Raw genomic sequence first — 17,178 nt, 5'->3', positions numbered from 1 at the left:
TATTTGTAATTGTTTTTTTTTTTTTGCTTGTGTGCTCTTCTGGTGAAATACGGTTCACGGCACACCGATAAGGGCGAGACGGGCTTCAGTTATAAGAACAGCTTAGATAACATGGAAGCGGGAACACCAGCAACAACAAACTCACAGGCTGAGTCACTCAACGTTTTATGCGGTATTTGCAATGAGTTCTATCGTCCGAATGACATCATATTTTCAACCGCAAGCTGTGGTCATGTTTTCCATAAGGATTGCCTGATTCGTTGGCTATCCCGTTCCCCGAGTTGTCCTCAATGTCGGGCCATTTGTCACCGGCAGCGAGTGCATCGCATTTACTTGAATTTTGCCGAATGCACCGGAATCGAAGATGTGGAACGCCCCCAAATCCAGTGGGTGCCTATCGATTTGGAGGATCCGACTGCGTTCACCACAATCGAAGGTGCCGTTCAATGTGGCACCGATCATGACGGCCACGATACGTATGTGGCTCGCGTCTATCTGCATGAAGATCTGCTGCCCGCCAATTACGTACCACAACTGAAAGTCGTCTACGCTCCCTGGAATTGTAGTGCACACAGACTCAACACCGATGTCGATCTCCTAGTGCTGACGGACTGTGAACTCAAATGGGTGGCGGCATCAGATGGATACGTGCCGCCGGGCGCCCTTAAGGCTGGCTACTCGGAAAGCGGTGAGGCCTTGTGCACGGGTCGTTCTGTGTATGAGGGTCTAACGCTGCTGGGCAAAGTGCATCCATCTCATCGCGTCTTATATATGCCCTATCGAAGCCAGGAGGTTAGCTCGAGCAACTATGAGGTGCTCGTGGTCACACCCAAAGAGCAGGCCGAGCGTTAAAATAATATCGAATCGAATTTAACTTGTTGCTCCCAATTTTGCATTGTTATCCAGCCATCATCTGTGTTATATTTATCAGTTTTCAATATATACGTATGTCAAATCTTAAAATCAAAGTCTTGGAAATACTTTTATTAAAATTGTTATTGTTAGACTACGTATTTGTATATATATATATATATACATATATAGTTACATATTTATATATATATATATATATATAAATATAAACTATGATTTAAACGCTTGTTATGCTTAAAAATACGTATATGTATCTGACTAACTATGTATATATCTTGCATTCAGTATTGTTATCTGTCAATTCTCATTTTGTGTTTTTGTTGTTTCAACAAATTCGGCACAATAACAATGCGTCTTTCTCTTTCATTTCATTTCTTTTCTTTTTTTGTTTCTCAAATTATTTATAATAACTTTTCTTTTAAGGTATGCATGTATATGTATGTTTCTGTATTTATCTGTATTTGCTTAATAAATCTTCTTGATCTGCATCATAACATGACATTTAGATATATTTAGCTAAAATACAAGGTGCGCAATCGTGCATGTAACATTTAAACAACATCATTTTTATTCATACAATTATAATAGAAATAGGATTTTTGTTTCATGTTTATGACTTTTGTACTTACGTTTCTAACAAAACTTGTATAAAACATGCTCATGTATAATTATGTACCTATGTATATATATTTATATATGTATATGTGTGTGTGTGTGTGTGTTTGTGGGTGTGCTTGGGTGTATATATATGTTGATCGCTCCGTCGTGACTACAATAGATATATATTTACAATTTGTTTGTTTTGTGGATTGCATAAATTGTTTCCGATTTTACTATGCGATTTGTATAAATATTACTTGAGCCTATCTTGATTTGTGATTAGTTCGATTTCTTGTTTATTTGAGGCGGGAATTGGAGATTAGATGCAAATGGCCACGAGTTGAGTTAAGTTCAACATTTGAGCTCTAATTGTAGATTAGAAGCAGTCTCTATTAAATTATACAAACATGTTAAATGAACGCCACAATTATAATCTAACAATTCAAAAGTGGTTACAACAAATCAAAATAATTATAAATACAGTATATGAAAAACAAAATTGAAGAGCAAATTGATTCCATGGTCGGTTTGGGAGTGGTTAGCGGTTGCAGCTTGAAAACAAAATCTCGTTGCAGACTTTCAATTCAAATTCAATTTTATGACAATTACTTTATGAAAATCGTACTCGTGCTTATATTGTAATTACTCCATACATTTCTATTCACGACTTCCGCTTAGCTCTCTTGCAGCGGACTTGTCTATCTCATTTCTGCGCGGACAGGTAGTTCATGTATTTTGTTGTCTGTTGAGCATTGCGCACCAGCTCGCTCTCATCCTTGTCAACCGCCTCGTGCCAGGTATTATCGGCATTCGGATGTGGATGCTGCTGTTGCTCCTGTGAACTCGGCCCCTGCTGTTGCTCCTGCGGCTGATGGATGTTTGGCTGTGAGCGACGCGTAAAGTTACGATGACGTTGCGGCTGATGCTGATGCGAATGGGCACGCTGATCTGGAGCTCGCTGGCGGCGATCAAATGTGCTGGACGCTTCGCTAGCCAGGCTGCTCTGACTGCTGTAACGTTGAAAGTTCCGCGGTCCACCGACAATGCCGACGCCGCCACTGCCACTACCACCAGGACGGGTTGGGCTCTGACTATAGCGATACGCATTGGAGTTGCTCTTCCTGGTGCCGTCATCCATTTGCGATTTGGCCGGACGCGGCAGAGTGCGTGCACGCGACGAGCTGCGACTGTTGGACTCGGGACCGTTCGAGTTGTAGGCACAGTTCTCATCTTGATATGCATTATTGATGGCCGTATTCGAGCGACGCCAAGTTTCGCTGTGTATCTTCTGTTGATCCCTGTGCTGCTGGTGATGCTGCTGGTGTTGATCATGATGTTGTTGCTGCATCTGCTGATGCTGCTTTTGGAAGCGCGGCGGTTTGTCGTAAGTGTTGCGATTGTGATTGTTATGGCGTCCGCCGCGCTTGTAGCTGTTGCCACGCTCATAGTTGCTAATGTAGGAGCGCTCGCTGCGATCATCGCGCTGATCCCAATTGGAGTTCACGATATTGTTGTAGTTGCTGCTGCCGCCCAGATTGCGCTCATATCGCTCCTGCGAGTGCTTTCGGCGATCGTCGATGCTGTACAAGCGCAAATTACCACGACCCTCGCTGCGCACACTCTGATGATCGTCGTCGCAGCTAATGCTGTAGCGCCGTTGCTGATCCTGACGAGAGCGACCGTTCGAATGATCCCCATCGTTGGCGCGATTGAAGCGCGTCTTCCGCCAACTGGGCAGCGGCTTTGTCTCGTCGCGATCCTCACTGCTGCCCATGGATGGATAATGATCAGAGCTGATATTGCTGCGTGTTATAAATGGTACGAATTTAAAATAATGCACAACGTATTCTAGAGGCTAGGAGTACTCACTCAGCAGCGGGTGAAGTCTGTGTGTGAGCCTGCTTTAGGGGACGCGGCACATGGCGTGGCTGATAACCACGTCGAGCCTGTCGTCCAGGCGTGAAGGTGTCGTGGCCCTGATAGGCATTGCCGGCATTTTCACTATACTGATGATGCTGCTGCTGCTGTTCATCACCAATGTTGCTTCCTGTCTCGCCGTAAACAATATCACAGAGCGAATCCTCGCAGACCTGCTCGCTCCATTTCTTGGGTACCTCCTGCGCCGAGTTATTGGCACTGCTACCCTGCTCTTCGCTGTCGCTGTAAGCATCCGTTTGTGTCTGTGTATCTGCACCACTGTTGCTATTATTGTTGTTGTTGTTGTTGACGCCATCGTCCTCGTCGTCATCCACGATCAAATAGTTGGTGTACATGGCCTCCAGTTCCTCACCCACATGCTTGAAATGGCTGTAGAACAGATCGAGCACCATTAGCAGCATCGCCTTCACCTTAGCAGTCAGCGCCGGCTGCATGATCAGATGCCGCCGGACATGGTAGAGCAGCTGATCGATGTCCGTCTTGTGGCGCGTTCGCATTATTTCCCCATTGAGCGTTATCTGTGAGAGGACGAGGCGCGCCAAACGCGTACTCATCACCACCGAAATATCTTTAATTTCGTGCAACAGTAGATTGAGCAGCGAATCTCCCAGAATGGTAATTGGTGCATTATCCGCCAGCCGGACACGATGATAGTACTCGCCTAGCAGCGTTATCGAGTTATACAAACGATTCTTGTCGTGCAACCGATACGCAGCCGCATTCATAAAGTTCGTCTCCAGGATCTTCAGCATCGCGCTGCGCACTTTCGTCTCCTTCATGGCCAACGCATCAAAGTTGCGCGACGAGAAAAGCAATGCGAATTTCAATGCCGTTTCCGCATCCGTCAAAGCTTTGTTGTTCATGTAGTCCATGGATTCGCTGAAATGCATTTAAAAATGTACATTTTTGTTAGTTTATGCGAAGTTATTGTTTCTGTTCATAGGAATGTAGGAGAATGTTTTAGTATGGGTAACCATTGTTAAGTAGACAAGAAAAGCATATTTTGTATTTCAATTTTTAGTTTTTATAGTTACCATGTGAAAATTGCACTTAATCGAACTAATTACTAGCTGTAGGTGCAAATTGGAAAACACGAACATGCGTGATAAGAAGCCGCATAAACTTTTGTTTGCGCTGCTTAAATAAAACAAATAGAATTATAATTTGTTTATTTACAGGTATGTTTCTATGCTGATGGAATACAAATTTTGTACACCCTTGTGAGGGTGTCTTTTCGAGGAAAAGAAACTTTCTACCGGTATTTATCCATTAGCAATTCCACTATACTAATTTTGACAAACAGTCTGAGGAGTGAGTTCACCCTCTATCTGATATCAATCAATCAATATATATATATATATATATATATATATATATATATATATATAAATACGTTGAGCTTAGATCAAAATATTATGTGTCTAACTGGCAAAGGGTATTTAATTTGGCGGCCAGCCGACACTTTATGCTGTTTTTAATCAACTGGTGGCGGGAAACTTGCTTCTTTTTCCCTTGCTCTCTTTCTCGCTGCCGTTCTACAGGTATCTGCGGCAAAATCTCATTGCCGAGTTTAAATCGAATTGCGACATCGTTTACATAAAAAAAGTTGTAAGTTTAAATAGTAGTTCTGACGTAGCGAAAAAATATACATATGTGCATGGCAATAAATATACGTATACGTATATATATATATATGTATATATATGTATATATATATATATATACATATGTCCGACTTGTATTAATCATCAATGGACGGCGCCATACAACACACAGACAGACAGACACACGTACACACACACGGAGAGAATCACGTACATAGATATACACATAGAAATAATTATACATACCATAACATCGATTCGTCGCGCACAATGTTGCAGAAATCGGTCTCAATGGCTTTGATTTTGTTGTTCAACACAATGCCATCGTCCTGCAGGTTAAGGCCGCGCATCATGGCAATAATGTGATCGTAGGCACAACCACCTGTTGGTATCATATAACTTGGTGTGGCGCTTGAATTGAGCATATTACAGACTTCGCGCAACGTTTGCACCTCACTGCCAACACCACCGACACCGAGTCCAATGCTGCCACTGCCACTGATACCGCCACCGTTGCTGCCGCTGCTGTTTCCGCTATCTGCACTGGCACTGTTGTAATTGTTGTAAGTGTAGGCGGCGGTGCTGTTGCTGTTACTGTTATGATTGCTGCTAATCATATTAGTATTAGCCATTTCTTGTGATCGCTGTCGCAAATTTTTTTGTTGCTGTTATTGCTGCTGCTGCTGTTATTGTTGTTGTTCTTATTGTTGCTGTTGTTGTTTGCGTTTTCCACTGCCTCCGCGACAAGCGAGCCAAGTTCTATGTATTTGTGCTGTGTCCCACCAAAAACAACAACACTCGAACTTTTATTTTGCGCAAATAAGCGTTTGACAAAGGTGTCGAAATGCGCATAAAATTTCACCTTTTATTCACTTGGCGCACCTGCATGGAACTTTACCAGGCCTGTATATTGTTAAGAACTTAACGTGCGTACTAAGCTAAATGCACAATTCTATTAATTTCTATTTTATTTGACTTATTTTATACCGAATTAATTTATGGCGAATGCGTTTGGTTCGCAGTGAACAGTTGTGTGAACTTGCGTGAACCAGCTAATCGAACTAGAAACCGTGAAAACGAACCTGTTCAAGAACTGCAATCGGGCCAACTGTTAACAGACTGTCGGCGTAATGTTATGCTCCGTTAGGGTTTAAAAATTGTACAAGCACAAACAATAAAAATATTAGGAATTCCAATTTTAGACTATTTTATTCAGAAGATATATGCTTGTTTTTGACTTTGTTCACAATGTTTTCTCTTCTGTCGTCATTTATTTCTTAAAACTAATGTATAGGGGCTCGAAAGAATATTCAAAATTTCTGCCTTCGATGAATTGGAGTAAAGAATGTTCACCGATTTTGGTCCAAACCCACGGTAGGTTCTGTAAGGAAAATACTTTTAAAAACAGGTATCTTCTAATAATGTTCTAAAGAACGTACCGTCTGTAGGCATGAGTTTTGATAAATATTCACTTGGAGTGGTTTGGTGCGCTTCTCTGCAATTGCTGATGCCACAAACTCATAATTATCAAATCCAAAAACACACTGTTCGAAGCTCACGAGCTCCAGGTTTCCAATATTGTACATTAGACTGTTTAGATAGGCGCTCTTTTCAATATAGCTGCTTTTCAAATACAATTTCTTTATGTTTGCATAGTCTTCCGTCCGAAATTGGGCTATATCATGGAATAAAGAGTTATCCGTAACGATTTTAAGAGAATCCACTTGAAGATTAGCTCTTATGACAGTGCCCAATATGTGTGTGGTGTTGCAAGTCTCCAAAATGTTCAAATGCTGGTTAAGAATTAAACCACGCAATTTTCGGCATATTAAAGGATAAGGTGCCATGCCCCTTGTCCCACACAGGATGAACTCTTTCAAGCACTTAAGTTCACTCAAATTAGCAGAAAACCAGGCCAGCTCCTCCAATTCAATTTTGATTGATTCGAGATTTTCCATACATTCTGGGGGCAAATTTATATTGCTCGATCTGATTGTTCTTTCGTCAAACAGACACATTTTAATTTCTTTGAGCTTATGTGTCTTCATGATGATTTGTAGATTTTGTACGCAAAATCGCTTACAGTATGTCAGGGTGAGGCGTTCCAATAATGGGATATCCGCAAAATATTTGCCCGATAAAACGCCCTGAGGACTAAATGTTCTTAAGCTTGGAAAACTCTTAATAATTATAGGTATATCTGAATCGGTCAGCAGTTGGCGTGAGCTCGTTCCGATACGAAAATCATGGACTTTTGGGAAAACGTTGCTGGTGAGCTCTTCAAACTGTTCCAACGATACCATTTTAAGGTGTAGCACTTGCACTGTATTGCAAATGTTTCGAAAGAAATAACGCAAGGCCTCGTTAGAAAAGTTTGCCTCGTACAATGACATGCTGACAGTTTTATACTGAGATCGCCAGACAATTGCCATTAAAGTATAGAATCGTGGATGCAAACCTATTATGATTTGCTGTGATTTTAAATCCAAGAAACTTAGTATGCGGATGACAACATAGTCGTTTAAAGCCTCCATATTTTTCTAAAAGAAAAATAAAGAGATAAAAAATAAGTATGTGTAATTTTTTTCAAAAGTATATTTAATTATTTGGCTGGTAACCAACAGTGAATTGACAGCAGACTCGAATTTGCGTTCGCAGCTAACTTAACGCGACTTAGGCAAACAGCTGATTAATGACGGTCTGGCAACGCGCACGGTATTTCAGATAATCGTGTCAAAATTATTTTATAAACATGCAAAAATATGATAAAATGGAGAAAATTGGTGAGGGCACTTACGGGACGGTGTTCAAGGGCCGTAATCGAGACACTATGGAAATAGTGGCACTGAAACGAGTCCGTCTAGATGAAGATGACGAGGGTGTGCCGAGTTCCGCGCTGAGAGAAATATGCTTACTGAAGGTTTGTTTTTTGTTTCACAACCGGAAGGTTTACTCAATGAAGTAGCCAAATGTTTACGTCACATTTACCACCAGGAACTCAAGCATAAAAACATTGTTCGACTCTGTGATGTGTTGCACTCCGATAAGAAATTAACTCTGGTATTCGAACACTGCGATCAGGACCTAAAAAAGTATTTTGACAGTTTGAATGGAGAAATCGATATGACTGTTTGTCGAAGTTTCATGTTGCAACTGTTGCGCGGCTTGGCCTTTTGTCACAGGTGGGTGCCTCAAGCAGCTGCAACTGCACTTGCATTTGGATTTGAATTTTGAAAGTTTGTTATGTTATTTTTTGTAGTCACAATGTGCTGCATCGGGATCTGAAACCGCAAAACTTGCTCATCAACAAGAACGGCGAGCTGAAATTGGCCGACTTTGGTCTCGCCCGTGCTTTTGGCATACCCGTCAAATGCTATTCCGCTGAGGTGGTAACGCTGTGGTATCGTCCACCCGATGTACTCTTCGGCGCCAAACTGTACACGACCAGCATCGATATGTGGTCAGCGGGCTGCATATTGGCCGAATTAGCTGATGCTGGACGTCCGCTATTCCCTGGCTCTGATGTGCTCGACCAACTGCTAAAGATATTCCGTGTGCTTGGCACACCAACCGAGGAGTCTTGGCCTGGTGTCTCGCATCTCACTGATTACGTGGCGCTTCCATGTAAATATTTAATTAACAAAACGTTGACATCTTTTCATTTTCTGTTTCGCTTAGCGTTTCCACCAATTACATCGTGGAGCCAACTTGTACCAAGACTGAATACAAAGGGCCGTGATTTACTGCAGAAACTGCTTGTTTGCCGTCCGAATCAGCGAATTAGTGCGGAAGCTGCCATGCAGCATCCATATTTCACAGACAGCTCTTCATCGGGTCATTAATGTGGCAATCAGGTTAACTGGCTCTAGTTCTAACGACTGTTTCAATATTATGATATAATATGAATTTTATGTATATTTTAGGAATGTAATTTTTATTTATACATATTGTTTTTATCCTCAATTCATTGCAATTTCTATTAGCTTAGTTTTTACCAAAAATGATACCATGAGAAAAAAATGCCATCAGTTGTAATATTTTAATTATACATAATTAATTAAATTTAAGAACCAAATTTGCAACTGTACCTAGTTCACTCAATATTTATAGAATAAATCTTCATAAATATATACATACCTAAATATGTAAACAAAGCTCCATTCTTATCACTAGCCAAACAACCACACAGCCTCTGCTAAGGGTTAAAGACGATGCGCACTGCGCACATGCGGGTCAATTCAGCAGTTGTTTAGTTACTTTTCGTGTTCTCGACAGACCGGTCGTCTCTCGCGTTCTTATATCTAAAAAAACGAAAAAGAGGGGGCTTCGTTTCTATAAATACTTGCCGATTCGTTAACGCAACTCAATAATTTAATAACAGACGATACTTTTTATACGAGTGTAAAATAAAATATCACCCAAAACGAACTTTTGAACGAGTTGCGTTGAAAAACAAACCCGTGATCTAAATCGAGAATATTGTTGCAGTTGTAGTTGACCAATAATGACTTGGGGATTTGTGACCTGTGGCCCAAATGAAGCACTTGTCGTATCAGGTAAGCGTATTTATAAACAAAAGATTACAAAAGTATTTTAAAAGATTGTCAATAAAGTGCTCTTGGGGCAGCACCCTTAAATGACGTCACTTCTTATCGATTTTTATGTACAAGCAAATTGTAAGAGTCCGAAGCCGTGCGTGCGCATCCAACGAACGCCGTTGCCGCAAAAAAAAAAATTGAAATATCTGCGATTTTTGATGTTTTTTGTTTTCATTGTTTGTAAACATAACCGAAACTTGTTTGTTGTTTATTTATCCTGCTAGGATGCTTCTATATGAAACCATTGTTGGTGCCCGGCGGTCGAGCCTTTGTCTGGCCGTCGATTCAACAAGTACAACGGTAATTAATTCAATCGACCTTGAGTTCTGACATCACGCAATAAATGTAACTGTCTTTGCTTCAGCATTTCATTGAATACGATGACGCTGCAAGTGGAAAGCCCATGTGTATACACAAGTCAAGGTGTGCCAATCTCTGTCACTGGCATTGCTCAGGTCAAGGTGCAGGGCCAGAACGAGGATATGCTCCTGACTGCCTGCGAGCAATTCCTGGGCAAAACGGAGGCGGAAATTAATCACATCGCTCTGGTCACACTGGAGGGTCACCAGCGCGCCATTATGGGCTCTATGACCGTGGAGGAGATCTACAAGGATCGCAAGAAGTTCAGCAAGCAGGTGTTCGAGGTGGCATCCAGCGATCTGGCCAACATGGGTATCACTGTGGTGTCCTACACCATTAAGGATCTGCGTGACGAGGAGGTAAGCCAATTAAATTGATTCCCCATATTCGATACACTACACATGTAGGTATGCACTGGCCAGTGTTGCCATCTGTTTGGGAGAAACCAAGTAATTGTTTCTACAATTTATATAGAAAAATCAGTGAATGAAATTTTGGCATTTATTTATTTATTCAAATACATCGAAAATTTCATTATTAATATCGTTTTTATATAGCATAAAATTGCACATTTTAATTGTAGAAACACTTTCTGTTTGGCCTGCATCTTTTTTCATCATCATACAGACATACACATTAATACATATATTCATATATATTCTTTACTATTCTTATCTCATATCAACAATTTACGAATGGAGTTGATATACATGATTTTTGCATATATTTGTTTTTTTTTTGTCAAATTTAAAGAGGAAAAAAGCCAAAGAACAGCCCGATTTAACGGGAAAGTAGCGGAATTGGCAACACTGGCTATAAATAATTTATGTTTGTTTTATTGGCACGTCGTTTCCTTTTGAGTAACTGAAATATTATGTATTTTTGCATGTATGTACATATCGACTCAGGGCGACTCCAAGGTGCGTATATTGTGATCGGTGTTTGGGAGTCCACCTAATTGAAGGCATTGCGACTTGTATTGTACTAAAAATCCCTACATATATCCTCTTCTCAATTAACAGGGCTATCTGAGATCGTTGGGCATGGCTCGTACGGCTGAGGTGAAGCGTGACGCTCGCATCGGTGAGGCAGAGGCACGTGCCGAGGCTCACATCAAGGAGGCCATTGCCGAGGAGCAGCGTATGGCGGCCCGTTTCCTCAACGACACCGACATTGCCAAGGCCCAGCGCGACTTTGAGCTGAAGCGTGCTGCTTACGATCTGGAGGTGCAGACCAAGAAGGCCGAGGCTGATATGGCTTACGAGCTGCAGGCGGCAAAGACCAAGCAGCGCATAAAGGAGGAACAGATGCAGGTGAAGGTCATCGAGCGTACCCAGGAAATAGCCGTGCAAGAGCAGGAAATAATGCGTCGCGAGAAGGAGCTGGATGCCACCGTGCGTTGCCCAGCTGAGGCTGAAAAATATCGTCTCGAAAAGTTAGCCGAGGCCAACAAGCTACGTGTCGTGATGGAAGCCGAAGCCGAGGCTGAATCGGTTAGTTTACAAATTAATTTTATTAAATGAAATATTTCAAAACGAATTGCATTTATTGCAGATTAAAATCCGTGGCGAAGCTGAGGCGTTTGCCATTGCGGCCAAGGCAAAGGCTGAGGCCGAGCAAATGGCACAGAAGGCCGATGCCTATCGTGAATATCGTGAGGCTGCCATGGTGGAGATGCTGTTGGATACGCTCCCCAAGGTGCGTCGTGTCCCAATTATACTAACAAGCATTGCCTCTAATTCGTTTTCTTTTGTTTCTAGGTTGCCGCCGAGGTGGCTGCACCCTTGTCACAGGCCAGAAAGATAACCATGGTGTCGAGTGGCCAGGGCGACATCGGTGCCGCCAAGTTGACAGGCGAGGTATTGGCGATTGTCAACAAAGTGCCGGAGCTGGTTAAGAGCATTACTGGCGTCGACATTGCCAGGGTACGTTCCAATTCAGAATTTATTTAAGGCGACTGCAAACCAACGGCAAACAGCGAATACAACAACAACACAAAACTCAAAACAAATGGCAATCAAAAGACTTGATAGAGAAATGTAGCTACATTATATGAAGTTCTATGATTACATATGTTTCTTCTGAAATGTGGAAATATTTATATGTATATACTATATATATAATTGTTTTTTTTTTTAGCATTCTGATTTTCCGTTTTCTCCATACTATCATATATATGATTTTGCCTTTAATTTAATTTTTTTTCTTCGTTTCAGTCTGTGCATGCTGGCTAAATGTCCGAATCCAAAAATACTCTCCAAAATAAAATACCACTCCAAAATATATTTCGAAACAAAACGAAACAAACAATTCTGCAAAATAATTGAGACAAAGCGCATTTACTCGTTTACTTTCAACAAATTTTTTGTATGTAACAAGTGTAATTTTGCACAAAAATTTAAATAGCTAAAACATATTTTGTATTCAATATAAATATAAGAATTATAAATGTATATGTATTTATATATGTCTTTATACAAGAGATCTACACAAAACTCATTTAAATTTCAAATAAATGCGGCAAACAGTCGCTACAGTTTACATTGCATTACAATTGTTTGACTGCATTCCCAATTTATCGATAGTCTTTTCGTGAAACGAAGTCTCAGCACTAATTATCACACAACTCAGCACTTTTCGTATGCCAACGCTGCCAACGCGTTTTTGCATTACTTGAGTTGGCAGCCCCTGCGGACATTAAGCGAAATCATTTGTGGTTTTTGTACAGAAGTTGTGCTCAATTTTTAAAGGTTTTTTTCAAGATATAAACGCGCCAATTTGTATAATTAAGTTTGAAAGTTTCATCACAAATCATATACAATGGCTGATTCCAAGGGGTAAGTGTATATGTTACAATAAACATCATCAAAAGAATGCCGACACTCAGCGCTGAGACAGTCACAATTTCGCGCAGTCATTGGCCGAATGAGAGAAAAAAAAAAACCAAAAGGCCACATAGGAAAATTGTGTGAAAACTGAAGACAAATGAGCGTCATGTTGTGTTGCTTAAATGAGAGTTTTCCGCAATAAATATATGCATATTGTTAGTACTGGCAATACACAGCCTAATTTATGCATATTGCGAAACTGGAAGAATCCTAATCCCAAAGAAAATCGTAATTTCCGTTCTTGTTGTTGTTGTTGCAGCCCTTTCTTTCTTTGTTGAGGGTTGAGTTGCAAATACTTTGCCTTTATTTGGGAACTGGTAATCCATAAGTGAGCCTATGGATTCCCAGTCAGTTTATCATTAAATGTATATACGAAAACGTGACGCAGTGTTAGCTTTGTTTTCTTTAATTCGTTAGTTAGTCACCGTTAAGTGAAATTGAGCAAAAAAAAACCAGGGGATATAATGTCAAACGGCAATGGTGAAAATGATGCCAGCAGCAGGTCGCAGCATTCGCTTGAGCAGCGCATAACGGATAACGATGTGCCCGACATGGTGCGCCACTATCGCAACGAGCTCGAGGAACAGTTGAAAATTAGCGATAGTTTGGGTCAATTTAGGCCACAGGGTTCCAATGAGAAACGGTGCGGTTGACAGGGTTTTATTTATTAACTCTCCCGATTATATTGCTTGTTTCAGCAGCGATGACCTGGCAACGGCAATTTTGAAGCGCAAGGATCGTCCCAATCGTCTGATTGTCGAGGAGGCGCAGAATGATGACAATTCCGTCGTGTCGCTTTCGCAGGTATGTCGAAGCCGAAATTTGTTGAAAGGCCACGTCATCAATTGAAATCTAAACTAATCTGAATGTTTAGGCGAAAATGGATGAGCTGCAGCTCTTCCGTGGCGACACCGTCATTCTGAAGGGCAAGCGACGCAAGGAGACGGTCTGCATTGTGCTATCGGATGAGACCTGTCCCGACGAGAAGATCCGCATGAATCGCGTTGTGCGCAACAATCTGTGCGTCCACGTGGCGGACGTTGTCTCCGTGCAATCCTGCCCGGATGTCAAGTACGGCAAGCGTGTACGCATCTTGCCCATCGATGACACCACCGAGGGCGTTACGGGCAATCTCTTTGAGATCTATCTGAAACCCTATTTCCTCGAGGCCTATCGTCCCATTCACATGGGTGACAATTTCATTGTGCGCGCCGCCATGCGCCCCATTGAGTTCAAAGTGGTGCTCACCGATCCCGAGCCCTACTGCATTGTAGCTCCCGAAACGGTCATCTTCTGCGATGGTGATCCCATCAAGCGCGAGGTAAGCTGACTGTGAGAGTTGTTAAGTACACGCAGCGCAGTGAATGGCTATCCTGGGTTTAACTGGTAAATGGGTTGATGTGGACTATGTTCACGACCTGATTTTATATACCTATATGACCAAGTATATCTTGGTCAGCATCAACCGTGGAGTTGAAGTCGGTCTGCATCTGTGTTAACTAAACTATCAGTAACTTGGTTTAGAGATCCGTCTTTTTTCTGTACTCCAATATTTCAAGACATCAGACATATTTTGTATTAGCATTAGATTCACCAAAGAAAGCATTCTTTTTGTTTTTTGGCCATTTTCATCCACTGTGCTGCGTTCGAGTTGAATTTGTTTGTTTAACGCTCAATGAAAATTTCACGCTTCGCTGTAGGAGGAGGAGGAGTCTTTGAATGCTGTGGGCTATGACGATATTGGCGGTTGCCGCAAGCAGCTGGCACAGATCAAGGAGATGGTTGAGCTTCCGTTGCGTCATCCGTCACTGTTCAAGGCGATCGGAGTGAAGCCACCGCGTGGCATTCTCATGTATGGCCCACCCGGCACTGGTAAAACGCTGATTGCACGCGCCGTTGCCAACGAGACGGGCGCATTCTTCTTTTTGATCAACGGACCCGAGATCATGTCCAAGCTGGCCGGCGAATCCGAGTCGAATCTGCGCAAAGCATTTGAGGAGGCCGAAAAGAACTCGCCGGCCATTATTTTCATCGATGAAATCGATGCGATTGCACCCAAGCGCGACAAGACGCACGGCGAGGTGGAGCGTCGCATTGTGTCGCAGCTACTGACGCTGATGGACGGCATGAAGAAGAGCTCGCACTTGATTGTCATGGCGGCCACCAATCGGCCCAATTCTATTGATCCAGCGCTGCGTCGCTTCGGGCGTTTCGATCGTGAAATTGATATTGGTATTCCGGATGCCACCGGCCGCTTGGAGGTGCTGCGCATACACACCAAGAACATGAAACTGCATGAGGATGTTGATCTTGAGCAGATTGCTGCCGAGACTCACGGTCATGTCGGTGCCGATTTGGCTTCGTTGTGCTCGGAGGCTGCGCTGCAGCAAATCCGTGAGAAGATGGATCTGATCGATCTGGAAGATGATAAAATTGATGCCGAAGTGCTGGCCTCGCTGGCTGTCACCATGGAGAACTTCCGGTATGCGATGACCAAGTCCAGCCCATCGGCGCTGCGCGAAACGGTTGTGGAGGTGCCCAACACCACCTGGACAGACATTGGCGGCCTCGAGAACGTGAAGAAGGAGCTGCAGGAGCTGGTCCAATACCCAGTCGAACATCCCGACAAGTTCCTCAAGTTCGGCATGCAACCAAGCCGTGGCGTTCTCTTCTACGGCCCACCCGGTTGCGGTAAGACGCTGCTGGCCAAGGCCATTGCCAACGAATGCCAGGCAAATTTTATTTCGGTGAAGGGACCCGAGCTACTGACCATGTGGTTCGGCGAGTCCGAGGCCAATGTGCGCGACATCTTTGACAAGGCCCGCTCGGCGGCACCTTGTGTGCTCTTCTTCGACGAGTTGGACTCGATTGCCAAGGCTCGTGGCGGCAATGTCGGCGATGCTGGCGGTGCTGCCGATCGTGTTATCAATCAGATTCTAACCGAAATGGATGGCATGGGTGCCAAGAAGAATGTGTTTATTATTGGCGCCACCAATCGGCCGGATATCATTGATCCGGCCATTTTGCGTCCGGGTCGCTTAGATCAGCTGATCTATATTCCATTGCCCGATGATAAGTCACGTGAGGCTATACTTAAGGCAAATTTGCGCAAATCGCCGCTGGCCAAGGAGGTCGACCTGACATACATTGCCAAGGTGACGCAGGGCTTCTCGGGTGCCGATTTAACCGAGATCTGTCAGCGCGCCTGCAAGCTGGCCATTCGACAGGCGATTGAGGCCGAGATACGCCGCGAAAAGGATCGGGCCGAGAACCAGAACTCCGCTATGGACGTAAGTGCGATCGCATATTGCTCATCTGAGGAATATTTATGTTTGTGTAATTGTTATTTTGAAGATGGACGAGGATGACCCAGTGCCGGAGATAACGCGTGGCCACTTTGAGGAGGCAATGAAGTTTGCTCGTCGCTCCGTGTCGGACAACGATATACGTAAATACGAGATGTTCGCCCAGACTTTGCAACAGTCCCGTGGATTTGGACAAAACTTTAGGTAAGTTCGATCGAATTGAAATTGATGTCTTTTATTTATGATAATTGAGATTTTTATTAATTTGTCTGTCACAATTAATTACAGATTCCCCGGTAATGCCGGCAACACCTCAGGGTCTGGCACCAATATGCCAGTTAACTCGCCAGGCGACAATGGCGATGATGATCTTTATAGTTAGATTTCTAGTTTTACAAAAGACAAAAACCACAATTTTTAAATGAATTTTTCCTCCTAAAACAACAACAACAACAACAACTAAAACAAAACAGAACCGGGCGACAACCACAACAACAGCAACAATTTTAAACACATTCAGCGTGAAGGCAGAAGCGGCCAATCAAGTGTAGCAGCAGCGCCATCATCAGCAGCAGCAGCAAACCGTAGAAAACAACACAAAATACAGCTCAACAACAACAACAACAAAAGCAAGAACAACATATTAAAATAATATAATTCGATAACAAAAATTTGATACCAATCCGTGTATCAAATTGTAATTTGTAATTGGCGCCTCTCAAAAACCAGAAGAACATTAGCCTCACTTATCATTCGTGCATTATCGGAGAGTAGATGAGCGACCGATATTGGAGTTCTATATACATTATAATGATAATAAACAATACACATATACACATACATACATATATTAAACATCTTAAAATTATAAGTGTATTTGGAGCTACGTTTTTAAGTGAATAAAAATTATAAAGTCGGATCATTTGCATTTGGAAATTAGTAAAGAGTGCTCAATTCGACGATACCCTGTAAGCATACAGTAATGCTGGATTTAATGGTGTAGGAGTACTAT

General features: G+C 42.5%; 6 protein-coding genes across 11 annotated transcripts; 4 read left to right on the top strand and 2 right to left on the bottom strand.

Annotated features, from left to right (window-relative positions):
• The first annotated feature begins 25 nt into the window (after nucleotides 1-25).
• On the top strand, nucleotides 26-968 carry LOC6559457. Its single transcript, XM_001986848.2, has one exon. It carries the CDS (start codon nucleotides 112-114, stop codon nucleotides 850-852), a length of 741 nt encoding a protein of 246 aa, XP_001986884.1. The 5' UTR covers nucleotides 26-111; the 3' UTR covers nucleotides 853-968.
• A 915-nt stretch (nucleotides 969-1,883) lies between these two features.
• LOC6559456 (GATA zinc finger domain-containing protein 14) lies at nucleotides 1,884-6,100 on the bottom strand. The gene is made up of 3 exons (XM_001986847.2): nucleotides 5,262-6,100; nucleotides 3,343-4,290; nucleotides 1,884-3,275 (listed from the first exon to the last, which is right to left on the bottom strand). Exons 1-3 carry the CDS (start codon nucleotides 5,645-5,647, stop codon nucleotides 2,177-2,179), a joined length of 2,433 nt encoding a protein of 810 aa, XP_001986883.1. The 5' UTR covers nucleotides 5,648-6,100; the 3' UTR covers nucleotides 1,884-2,176.
• Nucleotides 6,101-6,205: 105 nt separating this feature from the next.
• On the bottom strand, nucleotides 6,206-9,250 carry LOC6559936. 2 transcript variants are annotated; one of them, XM_032735119.1, is made up of 3 exons: nucleotides 9,153-9,250; nucleotides 6,455-7,555; nucleotides 6,206-6,396 (listed from the first exon to the last, which is right to left on the bottom strand). In XM_032735119.1, exons 2-3 carry the CDS (start codon nucleotides 7,547-7,549, stop codon nucleotides 6,286-6,288), a joined length of 1,206 nt encoding a protein of 401 aa, XP_032591010.1. In that variant the 5' UTR covers nucleotides 7,550-7,555; nucleotides 9,153-9,250; the 3' UTR covers nucleotides 6,206-6,285. The 2 variants fall into 2 exon arrangements, with proteins under 2 accessions (XP_032591010.1, XP_001986882.2); XM_001986846.3 differs by lacking the exon at nucleotides 9,153-9,250 and adding an exon at nucleotides 7,813-8,014.
• Nucleotides 7,633-9,169, top strand: LOC6559602 (cyclin-dependent kinase 5 homolog). The gene is made up of 4 exons (XM_001986845.2): nucleotides 7,633-7,935; nucleotides 8,010-8,197; nucleotides 8,275-8,639; nucleotides 8,694-9,169. The coding sequence occupies exons 1-4, from the start codon at nucleotides 7,768-7,770 to the stop codon at nucleotides 8,855-8,857; spliced, it is 885 nt and encodes a 294-aa protein (XP_001986881.1). The 5' UTR covers nucleotides 7,633-7,767; the 3' UTR covers nucleotides 8,858-9,169.
• A 254-nt stretch (nucleotides 9,251-9,504) lies between the features above and the next one.
• On the top strand, nucleotides 9,505-12,514 carry LOC6560711 (flotillin-1). Of its 2 annotated transcripts, XM_001986844.3 has the most exons (8): nucleotides 9,505-9,571; nucleotides 9,838-9,913; nucleotides 9,978-10,332; nucleotides 10,882-10,893; nucleotides 10,996-11,466; nucleotides 11,528-11,671; nucleotides 11,734-11,898; nucleotides 12,190-12,258. In XM_001986844.3, the coding sequence occupies exons 1-8, from the start codon at nucleotides 9,520-9,522 to the stop codon at nucleotides 12,205-12,207; spliced, it is 1,293 nt and encodes a 430-aa protein (XP_001986880.1). In that variant the 5' UTR covers nucleotides 9,505-9,519; the 3' UTR covers nucleotides 12,208-12,258. The 2 variants fall into 2 exon arrangements, with proteins under 2 accessions (XP_001986880.1, XP_032591009.1); XM_032735118.2 differs by lacking the exon at nucleotides 10,882-10,893 and having other exon boundaries at nucleotides 12,190-12,514.
• Nucleotides 12,515-12,593: 79 nt separating this feature from the next.
• LOC6560158 (transitional endoplasmic reticulum ATPase TER94) lies at nucleotides 12,594-17,085 on the top strand. Of its 4 annotated transcripts, none has more exons than XM_032735117.1 (6): nucleotides 12,594-12,810; nucleotides 13,563-13,665; nucleotides 13,736-14,182; nucleotides 14,562-16,151; nucleotides 16,216-16,370; nucleotides 16,455-17,085. In XM_032735117.1, exons 1-6 carry the CDS (start codon nucleotides 12,794-12,796, stop codon nucleotides 16,546-16,548), a joined length of 2,406 nt encoding a protein of 801 aa, XP_032591008.1. In that variant the 5' UTR covers nucleotides 12,594-12,793; the 3' UTR covers nucleotides 16,549-17,085. The 4 variants fall into 4 exon arrangements, with proteins under 4 accessions (XP_032591008.1, XP_001986879.1, XP_032591007.1 ...); XM_001986843.2 differs by having other exon boundaries at nucleotides 12,603-12,810; nucleotides 13,560-13,665; XM_032735116.2 differs by lacking the exon at nucleotides 12,594-12,810 and adding an exon at nucleotides 13,356-13,504 and having other exon boundaries at nucleotides 16,219-16,370; nucleotides 16,455-16,613.
• The last annotated feature ends 93 nt before the right edge of the window (nucleotides 17,086-17,178 follow it).

Source organism: Drosophila grimshawi, unplaced genomic scaffold (assembly GCF_018153295.1).
Source record: "Drosophila grimshawi isolate 15287-2541.00 unplaced genomic scaffold, ASM1815329v1 contig_1369, whole genome shotgun sequence".
NCBI lineage: Eukaryota > Metazoa > Arthropoda > Insecta > Diptera > Drosophilidae > Drosophila > Drosophila grimshawi.
This window is presented reverse-complemented; position numbering and strand designations above follow the sequence as displayed.